General features: G+C 35.6%; 1 protein-coding gene across 11 annotated transcripts in view; it reads left to right on the top strand.

Annotated features, from left to right (window-relative positions):
- Positions 1–21,258, top strand: part of BRIP1 (BRCA1 interacting helicase 1) — a 183,653-nt gene that overhangs the window by 72,421 nt on the left and 89,974 nt on the right. For 6 of the 11 annotated variants that reach the window (XM_063799129.1, XM_063799125.1, XM_511607.8 and 3 more), the window contains 4 exons: positions 6,534–6,688; positions 9,947–10,112; positions 10,545–10,685; positions 14,383–14,544. In XM_063799129.1, the coding sequence (XP_063655199.1) occupies positions 6,534–6,688; positions 9,947–10,112; positions 10,545–10,685; positions 14,383–14,544 (624 nt within the window). Of the gene's footprint in view, positions 1–6,533; positions 6,689–9,946; positions 10,113–10,544; positions 10,686–12,772; positions 12,833–14,382; positions 14,545–21,258 lie in introns of all 11 variants that reach the window. The other 5 variants (XM_063799127.1, XM_063799124.1, XM_024350537.3 and 2 more) reach the window with 1 other exon arrangement.

The raw sequence follows: 21,258 nt of genomic DNA, 5'->3' as shown, positions 1-21,258 counted from the left end.
CTTAAATTTTTGCCCTGCATTTATAAAATGCAGCGTGGTATCTATTGTAAGAATTTTTCCATATTGTGACATCTTTCATAATATTTTTTGCATAAATTGTTTGCATTTTGAAAGCTACTTATATAACAGTAAAATGGGGCTGAGGGTGGTGGTGCATGCCAGTAATCCTACACTTTGACAGGCTGAGGCTGGCGGATTGCTTGAGCCCAGGAGTTCAAGACCAGCCTGGGCAACACAGACCCTGTTGTCTACAAAAAATTAGCTGGTGTGGTGGCATGCGCTGTAGTCCCAGCTACTTGGGAGGCTGAGGCAGGAGGATCACCTGAACGCAGGAGGTTGAGGCTACAGTGAACCATGATTGCACCACTACACTCCAGCCTGGGGCACAGAGCAAGACCCTGTTTAAAAAAAAAGAAAAGGATAAATTGTAGCATATTCATATAGTGGAATACTACATAGCAATAAAAAATGAACTACTTCCAACACAACCATATAGATATATATATATATTTTTTTTGAGATGGAGTTTCGCCCTTGTTGCCCAGACTGGAGTGCAATGGCGTGATCTCAGCTCACCGCAACCTCCGCCTCCTGGGTTCAAGTGATTCTCCTGCCTCAGACTCCCAAGTAGCTGGGATTACAGGCATGCGCCACCACACCTGGCTAATTTTTTGTATTTTTAGTAGAGACGGAGTTTCTCCATGTTGGTCAGGCTGGCCTCGAACTCCTGACCTCAGGTGATCCGCCCACCATGGCCTCCCAAAGTGCTAGGATTACAGGTGTGAGCCACCGCACCTGGCTCTAGATGAATCTTAAATATTATGTTAGGTGAAGGAAACCAGATTCAAAAGGGTATAAATTGTATAAATCTATTTTTATGAAGTTGAAGAACAGACAAACCTAATTATGGTGACAGAAGTTGAAGTACTGGTTACAACTATGTGGGGGTTTGAAGCAGTTTGGGCTGAGAAGGGGCACAAAGGAACATCTGGGATTCTAGGAATGTTTTGTATCCTGGTCAGGTGTTAGTTACATGGGGAAGTGTGTGTATTTAGTGAGGTGTACATGTAAGATTAGTTCATTCTACTGTATATGTTCCATGTCAGTTATAAAATGTACAAATAAAATGTATGTCAAGGGAAAAAACTGGAAAATACAGAATGGCACAAAGAAAAATGACTCATAAACTCAAAGATGAACTTATGAACATTGTGATTTATGTCTACTTATGCCTTCTTCTATGCCCATATTTGCTTATTATAAATATATTTCTGATATGACACATTTGTTTTACCCTCTTTTAATTTAACAATATATTGTGTATACTTCCTATTTAAGTAAAGATTCCTTCACATAATTTTTAATTGCGGTGTAGCATTTTTATGAGTGTACTTATTCTAAATTGATTAATCCGATAAGTTGAAATATAGGTTATTTCCAGTTTCCCAGTATAATAAACAGTTCTGATATGAACATCCCTTATGAATTGTGGTTTTTGAATTTACTTTAAGCAGTCTTTTCTTATCCTATGTTATATTTCTCCTAAAAATTTTAAGGTATTTATTGTTTATAAAGGATGGGATTTATAAATACTTTTACAAAGCCTTGGATTCATTTTGTTTATGTTGTGAATTTATGAATCAATTTTTTTCCTGTATGGATAGAGAATTGTCCCAGCACTGTTTCCTAAATAGTGCATATTATTTTCCCTCTAATTTGTAATGCTACCTCTGCTACCTATTTTTCTTTTTTTAATTAAAAAAATATTTTTAAACTTTTTTTTTTGTTTTTAAGAGACAGAGTCTTGCTGTGTTGCCCGGAATGAAGTGCAATGGTGCATTCATAGCTCACTGTAACCTTGGATTTCTGGTCTTAAGGGATCCTCCTGCCACAGCCTGCTCAGTAGCTGGGACTACAGGCATGCATCACCACACCTGGCTAATTACTTATTTTTTTATTTATTTTGAGACAGAATCTCACTCTGTTAACCAGGCTGGAGTGCAGTGGTGTGATCTCAGCTCACTGCAACCTCCGCCTCCCAGGTTCAGGCAATTCTTGTGCCTCAGCGCCTCCAAGTACCTGGGACCACAAGCATGCCACCACACCTGGCTCATTTTTTGTATTTTTTTGTAGAGACGGGCTTTTGTCATGTTGCCCAGGCTGGTCTCCAGCTCCTGAGCTCAAGTGATCCACCCGCCTCGGTCTTTCAAAGTGCTAGGATTACAAGCATGAGCCACCCGTGCCTGGCCTAATTTTTTTTATGTTTTGTAGAGACAGGGTCTCACTATGTTGCCTAGGCTGGTCTTGAACTCCTGGCCTCAGGCGATCCTCCCACCTCGGCCTCCTGAAGCACTGGGATTACAAGAGTGAACCACTACACCCAGCCCCTCTAATTTTCATATATGTGTGAATTTATATCTGGACTTGATTGTGTTCCACCATTCTGTTTCTCTAATTTGTCACATTTGTTAATTAATGATTTAAGAAAAGTGCTTATATATAGTAGGGCATATCCCTCACTTTATTATTTTCCTTTGGAATTGTATCAGCTGTCCTTTGTTTTACTCTGCCATTTGAATTTTAGAATTAGCTTATAATCTCTAGGAAAAGTTCTGTTAGAATTTTTATTGTAATTGCACTGTATTTATAGATTAATTTGGAAAGAATTCATGCATTTACATTATGAAGTTTTCCCATTCATGACAAGATATAGTTCTTCATTATTTTTTCCTATCTTTCAATAAAATTTTATAATTTTATTTTTAAAAGATTAGATGCCTTTGGTTAGATTTATTCATGGGTAGCTTAAAGTTTCTGTTTCCATTACAAATGATATATTTTTAAAATTACATTTTTAATTGTTATTGCTATATAAAACTGGTGTTTGATTTTTATATATTTATCTTATAATTGTTTTATTAACCACCTTGTTGAATTATTTTACAGGTTTGCCCACAGATTATCTTAAATTTTCCATGTAGATAACCATATTGTCTGAATAATGACCGGTTTCTTTCTTTCTCATTTCTTTCTATTTCTTCATGTTTTTATTTCTTACTATGCTGTCTCAGACTTCCAGTGTGTTGTTTATCACAGGCAATGAAAAAGACATCCTGGGCCAGGCGCAGTGGCTCACGCCTGTAATCCCAGCACTTTGGGAGGCCGAGGCGGGCAGATCACGAGGTCAGGAGATTGAGACCATCCTGGCTAACACGGTGAAACCCCGTCTCTACTAAAAATACAAAAAATTAGCCGGGCGTGGTGGCGGGCGCCTGTAGTCCCAGCTACTCAGGAGGCTGAGGCAGGAGAATGGCGCAAACCTGGGAGGCGGAGCTTGCAGTGAGCCGAAATCGCGCCACTGCACTCCAGCCTGGGCGACAGAGCGAGACTCTGTCTCAAAAAAGAAATAAAATAAAATAAAAAAAAGAAAAAGACATCTTGGTTTTGTTGCTTAAAGGAGCAATTACTAGTATTGCACCCTTTATTGAGATGTTTGCTGTGATTAAAAATTCTTTTTTAATTAACAGCTCTATTGAGCTATAATTCACATGCTTAAAATTTACCTTTTTAAAGTGAGTTCTGTGGGTTATTTTTATATTATATATTTATATATAATATATTATATAGTATATATATTATATATTTTTATATAAATATTTTATATAAATATATATACTATATATAGTATATAACTATATATAATATATTAATATATAATGTTTTATATATTTTTATATATTTTATATAGTATATAATATATTTTTATATATTTTATATATTATATAATATATTATATATTAATATATTTATTAATACATAAACACATAATATATTTATATATAATATATTTATATTTATAAATTTATATAAATTTATATAAATTTATTTATAAATAAAATTATAATTTTATAAAATTATATAATTTTATAAATTCATAAAATTATAATTTTATAAAATTATTTATAAATTTATATAAATTTATAAATATAAATATAAATATAATATAAATATATTATATATAAATATATATTTTTATATTTACATTATATATAAAATATATTAATATATTAATACATATATGAATATATATTTTATATAAATATATTATATAAAATATATTTATTTTATATATAATATTTATATAAAATATATAAATATATAATATATACTATATTATATATAAATATATAATATATAAAATATATAATATAGAAATAACCCACAGAACTCACTTTAAAAAGGTAAATTTTAAGCATGTGAATTATAGCTCAATAAAGCTGTTAATTTTAATTCAATTCAATTCAATTAATTAAATTAAAAAATTAATTAGAGCTGTTAAATAATGTATATATTATATTTTTATTATATTATATATTTTATAATTATTTTTATTGGATTAAGGAAATTTGCCCTAATTCTAGTTGGCTAAGACATTCATCATTATGATTATCAATATTTTTAGGAATTTTTACCAAAGTAGTATACCTATAGAATATAAAGAGTCAGTCAGTTCTGTTGAGAAAAGCATTCCTCTGACCCACTCCTCAATCCCAATTCTCACTTTGGAGTGCACTTTTATCTCTTGTAGTGGTTTCTTCTGATATTTAACCACATTTAAAAAAATAACGTGGGTTCTGCTTCTTTGGAGTTTTCAATTTTAGATGTTCTCTGTTGACTTTCTGTTAAGTATAATGATTTAGCTCCTTTAGACACGCACACACTCACACACACTTCTCTCTCTGTCACACACACACACACACGCTCACTCATGCGCTCTCTCTTCCTCCTTTGCTTCCTGCTTTTCTGCCCTTCTTTCTTCTCTCTCTTCACTCTCTATTCTGCCAGTATAGTTACATTGATATTCAGCGTGGATATCATCACGTGTATGTATTATTATAGCCCATGATAGTAATGCATGTAGCTTACTTGATTATATTTTTATACAGCTTTATGTATGTTTCCTAAGGAACCATAATTAACTTTTTATTTATTTTTCCATTGCTTAGTTTTCTATTTTTCTACCCCCCCCAACCCAGCTGCCAATGTGTAGGTAACCTAACTGGAATTGAGCTCGGAGTACTCTAATAATTGAATATGTAGGATTTCATTTAGCCCTTCTGTTTTTAGTACAGCGCCTCACCTTTAGTAGTTTATATTTTCTATATTTTATCAGAGTAAATTGCCAGTGTTCTGCCAGTGTTGGAGAAGGATATTAAGCTTTGATGTAAGGTGTTGCTGAGGGGACTTCATTTTTCAAAAAGAATAATTTGATATTTGTATTTCATTGCGGGGCTGAATATTTTTCCAAGTTCATGTTGTCTTTCTTGTTTGTTCTTTGTTGGTTTGTTTTTTAAGTCTTTCTACTTATTTGTATTCTTTAATGTTTTGTTCAGTGAAGGCTGATTTTTACTCTTATAGATTTGTGTTGTTTCATGATATATCTGAATATTAAAATGTATCTTTCTTATTTATCCTATTTCCCCATTTTATTTTCATTGAACACATTTTATTGTCAGACATCAGAGTTGTCACCAATATCTTTTATTGCTTCAGTATTCAGAATTTTCTCTTTTACAATGTGGGGAACATACTCTTCTGTTTTCTTATAATTTTGTTTTAATGTCCACACTTTCATCCATATTAAAACTTATGAGCCATGTAAAGACCAAAGAACCAGTTAACATACATTTTGTTATTTAGCATGTATTGTTTCCTTAAGTCATTTAGTTTTGCTTGTGATGTAGTCATATTATTCTCAGCATCAGAATTACTTTCTGGAAATAATTCATGGATTTAAGGCAACATATCAACTCTTTAAAGCCTTTTGGAGAAGCCATTTGCTACATTTTTATTTAATTCCTTACATCTGAAAGGCACCAAATAATACCCTGATTGAACCTTCTAAATACCTAACTTATTATTAAAGAGTCTTTGACTCTGAGGAGAATTTTGCTAATATGGCGATCTAAAATATATTGTTAGCATTGTGCTGTTAATAATTGTCTTTGTTTGTATCACTATAAATACCTGAGGCTGGGTAACTTATAAAGAAAGGAGGTTTATTTGGTTCACAGTTCTGCAGCTTGTACGAAGCATGGCTCCAGCATCTGCTTTTGAGGACCTTAGCCTGCTTCCACTCATGGCAAAAGGTGAAGGGGAGCTGGTTTGTACAGATCATATGGCAAGAGAAGAAGCAAGAGAGAGAAGGGAGGGAGGTGTCAGGCTCTTTCTAACAACCAGCTCTCATGGGAACTAACAGAGCACTAACTCACCCCCTCTCTACTTAGGGAGGGCGTTAATCTATTCATGAGGTATCTACCCCCATGATCCCAAACCTCCTGATATGCCCCACTTCCATTACTGGGGATGAAATTTCAATATCAGATTTGGAGAAGTCAGACTATCAAACTATAGCAATTCTGTTCACCTAAAATTTCAATGCATGTTTTGTTGGGTTTCATTGTATTTTTGAGAAGTTTCTTTTTCCAATTCCCTCCCAACCCCTCTATACTTAATATGGTAATTTCTTGTAGGGACATTTTTCTGCTGTTCTTCAAAAAGAGGAAAAAATCTCACCAATTTATGGTAAAGAGGAGGCAAGAGAAGTACCTGTTATTAGTGCATCAACTCAAATAATGCTTAAAGGACTTTTTATGGTACTTGACTATCTTTTTAGGCAAAATAGCAGGTAAGTGAAGATAACTAGTATGTATTTTCCTTTTAAAAATAGCCTAATTTGAATGCTAGCATGTGTTTAATATATACCAATTTTGGGTGAGTAAATAGAATTGAAAACAAGTGTTATAGATATTATTATATATTTGCTCTTATTGACACAGACTTAGAGGAATTGAAATTAGTCTGATACTTTTTTGAGACAGGGACTTGCTCTGTCACCCAGGCTGAAGTGCAGTTGCATGATCACAGCTCACTGCAACTTTGACCTCCTGGGCTTAAGCAATCCTCCCACCTGTTTCCTGAGTAGCTGGGATTACAGGTGTGCACCACCCACACCCAGCTAATTTTTTAATTTTTATTTTTTTTGTAGAGATGAGATCTCACTATGTTCACCAGGATGGTCTTGAACTCCTGGCCTCAAGTGATCCTCCCACCTCAGCCTCCCAAAGTGCTAGGATTGTAAGTGTGAGCCCATGCCTGGCCAAAATTAGTCTTTTATATTAATGAATATTGAAATCATTAAATAAATATATTTAATTAATTCATATTAAATTATCTTCTATTGCTAAAGTTTTCTTATGTTCCTACAGTGTCAGAAAGTCCCTTTTTTATTGTATGAACTGTGGAAAATGAAAAACAACCAATCCCTCTCATCCTGTAACTTAAATTATAGTAGTACCTAGTTCTGGTATTTTTTTTTATTGTGGTAAAATATACATAAAATACACCATTTTAACCATTTTACGTATACAACTCAGTGCCATTAAGTACAGTATATTGGCAATGTTGTACATTGTACTCATTTCCAGAGATTTCCAGAAATTTTTTATTATTCCAAATAGGAATTCTGTACCCATGAAATAATAACCCCTAGAGTCTTTCCCCTCATCACCTGCTAACCTGTATTCTATTTTCATCTTATGAAGTCCTTTCTAGGTATTTCACATAAGAGCGATCATACAATGTTTGTCTTTTTGTGTCTGGCTTATTTCAATTCATTTGGCACAGTGTTTTCAGAGTTCATTTATGTAGTAGCATATATCAGAATTTCATTCCTTTCTATGGCTGAATAATACTCCATTGTATGTATATACCACAATTTGTTAATTTATTCTTATGTTAATGGACATTTGGGTTGTTTTCATCTTTTGCCTATTGTAAACAATGCTACTATGAACGTTGGTGTACAAATATCTGAGTTCTGCTTTCAGTTCTTCTGGGTGTATATAAGTACCTAGCAGTGGAATTGCAGAATCATATGGTAATGCGGCATTTAACTTTTTGAGGACTCACCATACTGTTTCTCACAGCAACTGCATTATTTTCCATTCCCATTATCAATGCACAAGGGTTCCAATTTCTACACATCCTTGCCAACAGTTTATGTAGCAGCATATATCAGAATTGTTTTTGCTGACACTCGTTATTTTATTTTTTGTATAATAGCCATCCTAATAGGTATCAAGTGATATCATCTGGTTTTTATTTGTATTTCCTAATGACTAGAGATGTTGAGAATCTTTTCATGTGCTTATTGGCCAATTGTATGTCTTTTTTGGAGAAATATCTATTGAAGTCTTTTGCCCACTTTTGAATTATTGGTTTTTTGTTGTTGTTGAGTTGTAGTTATTTAGATATTCTGGATGTCAGTCCTGTAAGAGATATATACTTTACAAATATTTTCTCTCATTCTGTGGGTTGTTTTTTCATTTATTCATAGTGTCCTTTGATGCAGAAAAGGTTTTTAATCTTGTTGAAGTCCAATTTATCTTTCTCTTTTTTTGTTGTTGCCTGTACTTTTAGTGTCACATCCAGTAAATCATGGCCAAATCTGATATGAAGATTTCCCCTATGTTTTCTTTTCCTTTTTTTTTTTTTTTTTTTTTTTTGAGACGGGAGTCTTGCTCTGTCACCCAGGTTGGAGTGCAGTGGCGCGATCTCGGCTCACTGCAAGCTCAGCCTCCCGGGTTCATGCCATTCTCCTGCCTCAGCCTCCCGAGTAGCTGGGACTACAGGCGCCCACCACCACGCCCGGCTAATTTTTTGTATTTTCTAGTAGAGACGGGGTTTCACCGTGTTAGCCAGAATGGTCTCGATCTCCTGACCTCGTGATCCGCCCGCCTTGGCCTCCCAAAGTGCTGGGATTACAGGCGTGAGCCATCGCACCCGGTCTTCCCTTTGTTTTAAAAGTTTTACAGTTTTTGGCTCCCAGTATTTTTATAAGATTCTCTCCACAGTTGTTAAGTTCCCAACTTTAATTTTGAGATCTAATCTCTCTAGGAGTGAAATGAATAAGGAAATACTATAGCGAAGACATGGTAGAGAATACCACATTTTACTTTTTTTTTTTTTTTTTTTGAGATGGAGTCTTGCTCTGTCACCCAGGCTACAGTGCAGTGGCGCTATCTCAGCTCACTGCAACCTCCGCCTCCCGGGTTCAAGTGATTCTCCTGCCTCAGCCTCCTGAGTAGCTGGGGTTACAGGCGACTGCCACCACACCCGGCTAATTTTTGTATTTTTAGTAGAGACGGGTTTTCACCATGTTGGCCAGGCTGGTCTCGAACTCCTGACCTCGTGATCCACCCGCCTCGGCCTCCCAAAGTGCTGGGATTACAGGTGTGAACCACCGCGCCTGGCCACATTTTATTATTTTTAAGCTTAACCATTTTCTAGATTCATATTGAAAGTAGTTATAAACTGGATGGGATCACAGATATCATCTGGTTCAGCACCTTCATTAAAAGTAGATGAAGGCTGAGACTCAGGTTTCAAAGGAATGTAAGAATTTTATAACTTGTTGCTAATACTTTAAAAACTTTCAGTAAAAATTATCCTTCTATTTTCTCATTTAATAAAAAAGTATAACCCACCTTTTAGTCTCTTTAACCATAATACTGTTTTCTATTTTGTAACTCATCATGTAGTAGAGCATGCAGAGAGCTCTGGGAGTTAGGAGGCCTGGATTTTAATTCTGCTTCTGCCATGACATATGTAATGTTTGAAAATGAGGTTAGGAAGTAGCTGATAAAAGATAGATGGTTAGATGATTTCTAATATTCCCTCTGAGAATCAGTTGATGCTATGATTAATGGCTTTATTAATATCAGAATTACTGAATTTAATTAATGGTAAGGAGAATGTTATTTTTGAATGGGAAGGTACCAGCTCTTTCAAATGAGTTTTAATGTAATCAGTTTTTATATTGTATGTAGCTGGGTCATAGGTTTTAAAAGTTTTGCCACTTAATTAGCACTTTCTTTGCATCTAGATTTGCAGATGATTATAAAATTGCGATTCAACAGACTTATTCCTGGACAAATCAGATTGATATTTCAGACAAAAATGGGTTGTTGGTTCTACCAAAAAATAAGAAACGTTCACGACAGAAAACTGCAGTTCATGTGCTAAACTTTTGGTGCTTAAATCCAGCTGTGGTAAGCTCATCATGTAAATGGAAATTTTGTCTTCTTGCTCAGTACCAGCATTTTAATAAATGTGGTTGACTCTTTTAAAGATAGTTGTTTGTTGTTGTTGTTGTTTTGAGGCAGGGTCTTGCTCTTCACCCAGGCTGGAGTGCAGTGGTGCAATCTCGGCTCACTGTAGCCTTGACCTTCCAGGCTCAAGCAATCCTCCCACCTTAGCTTCCCGAGTAGCTGGGACTATAGGCATGTGTCAGCATGCCCGGCTAATTTTTGTATTTTTTGTAGAGACGGGGTTTCACCATATTGCCCAGGCTGGTCTCAGACTCCTAGACTCAAGCGATCTTCCTGCTTCAGCCTCCCAAAGTGCTGGGATTACAGGTGTGAGCCACTTTGCCCAGCCTCTTTTAAAGATAATTTTATTTATCTAATGTTGTTTTCTTTTAGGCCTTTTCAGATATTAATGGCAAAGTTCAGACCATTGTTTTGACATCTGGTACATTATCACCAATGAAATCCTTTTCGTCAGAACTTGGTGTTACATTTACTATCCAGCTGGAGGCTAATCATATCATTAAAAATTCACAGGTTAGTTGTTGTTTTTTTTTTTTTTGGAAGGCCTTCAGTGTTTCTACTTCAATATAACTCTATGTAAACAAGTTAGAAGATACCTGAAGTGCCAGCAAGTAAATCTTGGTAGGAAATTCAACATTCCAGTTTTACAATAAAAGAAAATCTGTCAGCTACTTAATGATGTGTCAACAGAAGGAAATAATCCAGTCACTTGGGATGCAAAAGGCTGTATTTCAGCTTCTTCTTCTAAGTAAGTTTTAGTTTTGTAATGAAAACAAAATTTTGATTTCTTTAATTCTCATTGTATAATTATGTGTTTTATTTATTGATTGATTGATTTTTGAGACAGAGTCTGGCTCTGTTGCCCATGCTGGAGTGCAGTGGTGTGATCTTGGCTCACTCGGGTTTAAGCAATTCTCCTCTTCAGCCTCTCAAGTTGCTGAGATTACAGGTGTGCGCCGCACGCCTGGCTAATTTTTTATTTTTTTGGTAGAGATGGGGTTTCAGCATGTTGTCCATTCTGGTCTTGAACTCCTGCCCTCAAATAATGCACTTGCCTCAGCCTCCCAAAGTGTTGGGATTACAGGCGTGAGCCACTGTGCCCAGCCTATTTATATTTTATGTATTTTATCTCTGTATTTTTATTTTTACTTTTATTTTTTGAGACAAGGTTTTGCTCTGTCACCCAGACTGGAGTGCAGTGGTGTGATCTTGGCTCACTGCAGCCTTCGCCTCCTGGGTTCCAGCGGTTCTCCTGCCTCAACCTTCTGAGTAGCTGGGATTATGGGTGTATGCCACCATGCCTGGCGCATTTTTGTATTTTTAGTAGAGATGGGGTTTTGCCATTTTGGCCAGACTTTATCTTTTTAGAGACAAGGTCGCTTGCTATTTTGCCCAGGCTGGCTTCAAACTCCCAGGCTGAGGCAGTCCACCTGCCTCAGCCTCCTGAGTAGCTGGGACTACAGGCATGTACTACCATGCCCAGCTTGTATAATTATTTATGCTTCTCTTTTCCATTAGACTACAGTGTATCCTGATTCTTCCTTTTACATCCACGTTCTTCCTCTGTGCCTAGATTAATAGCTGGTATTTAGCAAGTGTTCAGCATGTTTGAATATCTGAAATGAGTTAAAAGTACTCTTATGAGTCCTATGATTTAAGATTTTAATGTTTTATAACGATGCCTACTAAATGTTATTTTAATTTTTGTGGAAATGTATAGATTGTTATTTTTCATTATGCCTTCTGGTTTCTTTTTATGAAATATTTTAAAGTGGTTAGGCACACAGGTGATGTTAAGCTGTGGTTAATGCTAAAGTGGTTAAGTTAACATCACCTGTGTGCCTAACACAATGCTAGTTCTTTATTAAGCTACATACATAGGTTTATAGGTGGGAACATTTTTGGTCCTCACAATTACTTGGGAGCAACTACAGCATTTGGTAGTTGGGAACCTAGAATGCTACTCCTATGTAACTAAGAATTGTGCTTTCCAAATGCCAGAGTGTTCCTGTTGAGAAATGTGACTATGAACAGCAGTGAAGGAAGAATACATGTTCCACGTTTTCAAGTTGCTTTCTTTAGAGACACAGATAAATATGGGAAGTTGGTAAATTCAGCATACGTTTTCTCATAAGAATGTTATTACAGGCTCTATGTTCTCAGCCTACTGCACAAAAGTCCATTTAACCTATAATGTCGCTGAATTATAATAATGTAGTTGTGCAGCTGGATTCTGTTACACTGTAATATTTTCCTTCAACTTAAAATTTAAAAAACTTTTAATTGTGGTAGAATATATATAAAATTTACCATCTTAACCATTTTTGAGTATACAGCTCAGTCTTATTAAGTATGTATATGTTGTTGTGCAACCAATCTCAAGACTTTCTCCTCTTGAAAAACTGAAACTCTGTTCCCATTAAACAACAGCTCTCTATTCTCCCCCTCTCCCCAGCTCCTGGTAACTACCATTCCGCTTTCTGTTTCTATGAATCTGATTACTATAAATACTTCATATAAGTGGAATCATAAAATATTTGTCGTTTTTGTGACTGGCTTATTTTACTTAGTAATGTCCTCAAGGTTTGTCCATGTTGCAGATAATGTCTTCAAAGTTCATCATCTATGTTGTAGCATGTGCCAGAGTTTCCTCTTTAAAGGTGAATAATGTTTCTTGTGTGTATATGCCTGTGATTTATAATATATATATTTGGTCTTCCACTCCATTTCCTGGCATACAACTCCTAAAATCCTTAGAATCTCCAAAGTGACATTTTGTATGCTAATGAGATGACTAATGGTAGGGGGCTCCTAGGTAGCATCAGGATCAGGGCTGGCCTCCGGGAAGACCAAGACATGATAGGAGAGTTGGGATTTTCACCCCCATTCCTCAACCTCTGGGGAGGGCTTGGGGGAGATGATGCTAAAGGTTAAGTTTATCTTAATGGCCAGTGGTTTAATCAATCATGCCTACATAATGAAGCCTCCATAAAAACCTAGAAGGACAGGGTTCAGAGAGCTTCCAGATAGCTGAACACTTGGAGGTTCCTGAACACTTGGAAGGTGATGTGCCTGGGAATTGAAGCTCTGAGCCCCTTCCCACATACATCTCTTTATCTGTATCCTTTGTAATATTTTTTCTAATAAATCAGTAAGTGTAGGTAAATGTGTCCCTGGGTTCTGTGAGCAGCTCTACCAAATTAATTGAACCCAAGCAGAGGGTTGTGGGATGCCCGATTTCTAGCTGATCAGTCAGAAGCACAAGTAAAAACAACTGTGACTGGCCACAGAAATCAGGGGCAGTCTTGGGGACTGAGCCATCAACCTCTGGGATCTGAAGTTATCATCTCCCAGTAGATAGTATCAGAATTGAATTGAATTAGAGGACACCCAGTTGATATCTGTTGCAGAATTGATTGCTTGGTATGTGGAAAAAACCTCCCACACATTTGGTCACAGAAGTTTTCTGTGTTGATTGCTGTGGTGTGAGAGCAAAGGAAAAAGTTTGTTTTTTTCTACTCAATGCTACATTTTGATCATTCATTCATTGATTCTTTCAACTGTATTTCAAAAAATTAGAAATTTCAGAAAAGTTGGAAAGATAATATTGTGAATATCTTTATATCCTTCACCTAGATTCATCACTTGTTAACATTTTGCAAAATTTCTTCTCTCTCCCTCTCTCTACATATAAGGGAGATAGAATTGCAAATAACTGTAAAATGTGGTGGGTGTGATTTTTTTCTATGACTAAGGATCTTTGAGCACCAATGAATTTTTGAAAGAGTAGTTCCTGTCATTTTTGAGACTTGCCTATGGCAAATTATACTGGCCTTCATCCCCAGTATTTTGGAATTATCTGATTCTGCTATTGGTATATATTCATCATTTCACTTGTTCATTTATTCACCTAACAAAAATTTGTTACATGCTTAAATTTTGCAAAGCTATTAAGTAAACAGAGACAGGTACAACCTGTTTTGCTTTCAAAGAATTTTCACTCTAAGAGAATTTAGTGATCTGCCTAAAGCAAAACATTTATAAATTAAATCTGTATACAGTTAATTGAAGGTAATAGAAAACCCCCTGACAATTTAAAAATAAATTGTTAAACTTGTTGCTTGATCTTTTATGTACATACTTCCAAATAAATACTAATTTCCATGCCTTTTTCAGGCATAACTCTAATAATGACATATTCATATTCTAGGTTTGGGTTGGTACCATTGGGTCAGGCCCCAAGGGTCGGAATCTCTGTGCTACCTTCCAGAATACTGAAACATTTGAGTTCCAAGATGAAGTGGGAGCACTTTTGTTATCTGTGTGCCAGACTGTGAGCCAAGGAATTTTGTGTTTCTTGCCATCTTACAAGGTAAGGGAATATTTATTGTTTCTTTTGCCTTTAAATAATCATTTACATTTTAAACATTGTCATGCTAATTTTAAAGTAACCACAGTAAGCTTCCTAGGGTAGAGGCAACAAGGTAATAACTATAGTTTTCTAAATATCACATATTATTTTACTTATTTTTTGATTAAGATACTGCCTGATTGTCCTACCTCTGTTTTACTTAAAAGTCTGAAAGAGCAAGGCTGGACGTGGTGGCTCATGCTTGTAATCCCAGCAGGTTGGGAGGCTGAGCTGGGAGGATCACTTGAGCCCAGGAGTTCGAGACCAGCCTGGAGAACATGGTGAAACTCTGCCTCTACAAAATACAAAAATTAGCTGGGTGTGGTGGCACACACCTATAGTCCCAGCTACCTGCGAGGCTGAGGTGGGAGGATTGCTTGAGCCCAGGAGGTTGAGGTTACAGTGAGCTATGATTGCACCCCTGCACTCCAGCGTGGGCAACAGAATAAGACTCTCTCTAAAATAAAATAAAATAATCTGAAAGAATAAAAGTCTCCAAGCAATGTTAATTATATAGGAGAAGTGTTTATGTGTACATTATTTTTATTCTTAGGGACAAGTCGATATTTTCAGAGTAGAAAGAAAGAGAGCATTCTTTTTTATTTTCATAAATTACATTTCTGAAGGTTTCATTAAAGTTAATCTAAGCCAAACTTTCTTCGTTGCCCTCATTTTACTTCATGTATCTGGCCAGAAGAATTTTGTTGTTGTTTTTAGAGTCAATGATTTTTAATAATTTTTTTTAGTTAATTTGAAATTATTTAGTATATTTTGGTCCTCCTAACATTCAAAGCATTGAAACCACTTATAATTCCTGAAAGTAACATCACATTGCATCAAAATCTAACCTAAATCCAATGTAGAGAAGTGGCGTTCCCTTCTCTTTTTTCCACAGGAAGTTATACCTCTAAGGACAGAAGCATTTGGAAGTAATATATTTGAATGACAATATTGATACTTTTGACTCTTCTACTGTCTTTTTATATATATGTACTTTGATAGCTAGGGATACACTAAAGCAATTAGTCTCTTGTAGATAAATTAAAGGATTTGTTTTCAAAAACATATTTAATCAGATAATTTTTTACAAGAATATCTAAAAATAAAACGGACATAAACAGTTTTTAAAATTCTTAATGGAAAACAAGATTTATTCCAGTGTGAACATCTACACCAAACAGTTATATTTAGGAAAACTAGTAATTAAGCTTGATACTAAGTCATACAATAAAGCTTGTAGGGAGTTGGTCTTACCTAATAAAATTTTTAGGACTTTTAATTCTTAAATATGGAGACAAATATCTTCCGGGAAATTGGAAGAAAAGTTATTTATGGGATTATGGAAACTGTACTCACTCCACAGTTATGTAAGCGATTAAAGCAAAATCTTATTTCATTGCTAAAACCTTTTTATATTTTCCAGTCATAGTCACAAAAAGGGAGATAGGAGATGTCTGGGTGACATTTTTCTGCTAGGCTTGGAATACATATAGCAGACAGTATGAATTTTAGTTACAGACATTTATAATTGGGTGACTAGAGACTATGACATTGAAATAACTTTTTAGTGACTGTATATATATTAGCAAAATGAATAGATTATTTTTCTGCTTCTAGCTTTTCAATTAAAAATAAAGACACAGGAAATCCTTCGAATATACTTTGTTCCAATTGAGTTTATTTCTTTGATTGCGAAATTAATTGTTCTGCAGGTTTTTGTTTAATTTTTTGTGGCTTAAAACAGTAAACATTTATTATCTCATAGTTTCTTTTTTTATTATTATACTTTAAGTTCTAGGGTACATGTGCACAACGTGCAGGTTTGTTACATACATATACATGTGCCATGCTGGTTTGCTGCACCCATCAACTCGTCATTTACATTAGGTATTTCTCCTAATGCTATCCCTCCCCTAGGCCCCCACCCCAGAACAGGCCCCAGTGTGTGATGTTCCCTACCCTGCGTCCACATGTTCTCATTGTTCAATTCCCACCTATGAGTGAGAACATGCGGTGTTTGGTTTTCTGTCTTTGTGATAGTTTGCTGAGAATGATGGTTTCCAGCTTCATCCATGTCCCTGCAAAGGACATGAACTCATCCTTTTTTATGGCTGCATAGTATTCTATGGTGTATATGTGCCACATTTTCTTAATCCAGTCTATCATTGATGGACATTTGGGTTGGTTCCAAGTCTTTGCTATTGTGAATAGTGCTGCAATAAATATACGTATGCATGTGTCTTTATAGTAGCATGATTTATAATCCTTTGGGTATATACCCAGTAATGTGATGACTGGGTCAAATGGTATTTCTAGTTTTAGATCCTTGAGGAATCGCCACACTGTCTTCCACAATGGTTGAACTAATTTATACTCCCACCAACAGTGTAAAAGCGTTCCTGTTTCTCTACATCCTCTCCAGCATCTGTTGTTTCCTGACTGTTTAATGATCACCATTCTAACTGGTGTGAGATGGTATCTCATTGTGGTTTTGATTTGCATTTCTCTGATAACCAGTGATGATGAGCATTTTTTCATGTGTCTGTTGGCTGCATAAATGTCTTCTTTTGAGAAGTGTCTGTTCATATCCTTTGCCCACTTTTTGATGGGGTTGTTTTTTTCTTGTAAATTTGTTTAAGTTCTTTGTAGATTCTAGATATTAGCCCTTTGTCAGATGGGTAGATCGCAAAAATTTTCTCCCATTCTGTAGGGATGGGAGCCTACAGAATGTTCTGTAGGCTGTTCACTCTGATGGTAGTTTCTTTTTCTGTACTGAAGCTCTTTAGTTTAATTAGATCCCATTTTTCAATTTTGGCTTTTGTTGTCATTGATTTTGGCGTTTTAGTCATGAAGTCCTTGCCCATGCCTATGTTCTGAATGGTATTGCCTAGGTTTTCTTCTAGGGTTTTTATGGTTTCAGGTCTAAGATTTAAGTCTTTAATCCATCTTGAATTAATTTTTGTATAAGGTGTAAGGAAGGGATCCAGTTTCAGCTTTCTACATATGGCTAGCCAGTTTTCCCAGCACCACTTATTAAATAGGGAATTCTTTCCCCATTGCTTGTTTTTATCAAGTTTGTCAGGTTTTGTCAGGTTTTGTTTTTGTCAGGTTTGTCAATTAGTTGTTCTGCAGGTTTTTGTTTAATTCTTTTAAAATTTTTGTTTATTGTCTGCTTGTCTTGGTTGTATTTGTCTTTTTAATTGATTTGTATGGGCTTTTAAATATATAGTATGGATAGTAATCCTTTATAATACATATCATTAAAACCTTGTTGTTTGTCATTAAATTCTTTAATTTCTTTTTTAGCTTTAAATATCTTAATTTATCAAAATAATTCTTATACATAATTAAATAATGTTAGATAATGAAAAAACAACAGCTCCCTTCACTATACTACTCCTCCTTTCTTCCCAGTCCCACATCCCCAGAGGCTTCGCAGGTCTTTGATTTATTTTTCTGATATTTATTGTCATTTCTAATTGTGGTGAAACATGCATAACAAAATTTAGGGTTTGTTTTTTTTTTTTTTTTTTTTTTCTGAGATGGAATTTTACCCTTCTTGCCCAGTCTGGAGTGCAATGGTGTGATCTTGGCTCACTGCAACCTGTGCCTCCCGGGTTCAAGTGATTCTCCTGCCTCAGCCTCCTGAGTAGCTGGGATTGCAGTCATGTGCCACCACACCTGGCTAATTTTGTATTTTTAGTAGAGATGGGGTTTCTCCAGGTTGGTCAGGCTGGTCTTGAACTCCCGACCTCAGATGATCTGCCCGCCTTGGCCTCCCAAAGTGCTGGGATTACAGGCGTGAGCCACTGCGTTCGGCCTTAGCATTTTTTGTGTGTGTACAATTAAGTACATTCACAATGTTAGACAACCAAGACCACTATCTATTTTCAGAACCTTTCATCATACCAAATAAGAACTCTGTTCCCACAAAATAACTCCCCAGATTCCTTTGCCCCATTTCCTGTTACCCTCTAGTATTCTTTCTGTCTCTGTGAATTTGGCTATTGTAGCTACTTGATATAAGTGGAATCATACAGTATTTGTCCTTTGTTTCTGATTTATTTCATTAGCCATAATGTTTTCAGGGTTCATCCATCTTGTAGCATACATCGGAATCCTTTTTATGGCAGAATAATATTTCTATATATATATATATATATATATATATATATATATATATCTCACATTTGCTTATCCATTCATCTGTCGATGGGTATTTGGATTGTTTCTACCTTTTGCCTGTTGTGAATAATGCTGCTATGAACGCTGGTGTACAAATATCTATTTTTGACCTTGCTTTCAATTCATTCGGATATATACCTAGAAATGTAATTTCTGGATCTTGTGATAATTCTAAATGTAACTTCTTTTTTTGAGATGGAGTCTCAGTCTGTCACCCAGGCTGGAGTGCAGTGGCATCATCTCGGCTCATTGCAACCTCCGCCTTCCAGGTTCCAGTGATTCTCCTGCCTCAGCCTCCCGAGTAGCTGGGATTACAGGTGTCCGCCAACATGTCTGGCTAATTTTTGTGTATTTTTAGTAGAGACAGGGTTTCACCATGTTGGCCAGGCTGGTCTTGAACTCCTGACCTCAGGTGATCTGCCTGCCTCGGCCTCCCAAAGTGCTGGGATCACAGCCGTGAACCACCGCGCCCAGCCTAAATTTAACTTTTTGAAGAACCATCAAACTGTTTTTTTTTATAGTCAATGCATAATTTAGATTCCCATCAGCAGTGCACAAGGATTCCAATTTTTCCACATTTTTGCCAATACTTGTTATTTTATGTTTTTTTTGATAATAGCCTTTCAAATGGGTATAAAGTGTAGTATCTCCTTGTGGTTTTGATTTGCAGTTCCCTGAGGACTAGTGATGTTAAGTATATTTTCATGTGCTTATTAGTAATTCAGACATCTTCTTTAGAGAAATGCCTATTCAAATTCTTTGCGCATTTTTGCACTGAGTCATTTTTAGTATATTCACAAAGTTGTGTAATCATCACCACTGTCTAATTCCAGAATATTTTTCTGACCCCAAAAAGAAACTCCTAACTCATTAACAGTCACTGCCTACTCTTACCTGCTATTCCCTAGTATCCACTAATCTGCTATTTCTATAGATTTGCCTTTTCTGAACATTTCATCTAAATTGAATCATACAATATGTGACTTTTTGTGTCTGGCTTTTTCACATAGTGTAATGTTTCCATGTTCAGCATTATAGGATGAATTAATACTTTATTCCTTTTTATGGCTGAATAACATTCCTTTTACTTTCAACCTATTTGTGTCTAAATTTAAAGTGTGTCTCTTATAGACAGCATATAGTTGGAGCATTTAAAAAATTCATTCTGCTTATCTCTGCCTTTTAACTTGAGTGTTTACTCCATTTACGTTTAATGTAATTAGTGCTAAGGTAGTGTTTACAAATGCCACTTTGCTGTTTGTTTTCTGTATATCTGGTGCCTTTTCCCCCTCTATTTCTCTGTCATTGCCTTTTGAATCTAATAGATAGACATTTTCTAGTGTGCCATTTAAATTTTTCTAATGTGTCACTTTAATTCCCTTGGCTTTTCTTTTACTGTGTATTTTTTAGTTATTTTCTTAGTGGTTGTCCTAGGAATTATATTTAACATCTTATGTAGTTTGGATTAATACTAATTTAATTTTCAATAGAATGCAGAAGCTTTAATCCTATGTAGCTGTTTTTTTAATCCTACCTTCTTTGTGTCATTATTATAAAAATTACATCTTTACACATTGTATGTCTCTCAACACAGATTTACAGTTATTACCTTTTGCAACTGACTTTCAAATCAGATTAAAAAATTAAAAACAGAATACATTTTATATTGTCTTTTGTATCTATGTTAAAACACATTTTATACTGTCTTTTATAACTACCTTGTAGTTATCTTGACCAGTGCTCTTTAATTAATTCTTAATGTGGACTTGAGTTACTCTCCAATGTCCCTAAAAACTTATTCTTAAATAGAATCTGAGCCTTGCAGCTGTCTCTCTCTGTTGTAATCCTCTGCTGTTATACTGGAGCCCTGTTGATGTGGTGGTAAGGTATGGGGAACAGGAAGCATCTTCTAATCCTATGATTATGTCTCAGTCTTTTAGCATGACTGTGTCCCTTGCCTGTGACCTTCACAAGTGTTTCTGAGCTCTTCATTCATATCATACAATTAGATGGCAGGGAGCTGCAGTTTAGGAAATGATCCCTTCCCTCATGTTGGATAAGGATCTGGTAAAATCTTCCTTACTGGCAGACTGGCCATTGTTTTAGAGAATGCGTTGAACGTATTTCAAAATGGTTGTTTTTTTCCCTCCTCCTGCCCGAAACAGTAGGGTTTTTCTTGGCTCTTTACTGTGGGAACCTGGTGGGATTTTTAGAGGTAATGTCTTAAAAATTGTGGGCCCCCTGGCAAGACTGCAGCCCCTAGGAGTTTCTCACTTATAAACTAGTTCACATTTTATCTCCAGCAATTCATCAATATTATCTTTTAACTATTTCTGTCAATTTATGTTTTAGTGGCCACTGTCCCAGTAAGCATATCTTGATTCTCTGTATTTACCTGTCTCTCCAGATTTCAGGGTGGCAGTTTGCCTTGTGACCTCAGTTCTCAGATGGATCCCAGAAAAGTAATTGATTTTTAGTTTGTTTAACTTT

This window comes from Pan troglodytes, chromosome 19, assembly GCF_028858775.2.
Source record: "Pan troglodytes isolate AG18354 chromosome 19, NHGRI_mPanTro3-v2.0_pri, whole genome shotgun sequence".
Lineage (NCBI taxonomy): Eukaryota > Metazoa > Chordata > Mammalia > Primates > Hominidae > Pan > Pan troglodytes.
This window is presented reverse-complemented; position numbering and strand designations above follow the sequence as displayed.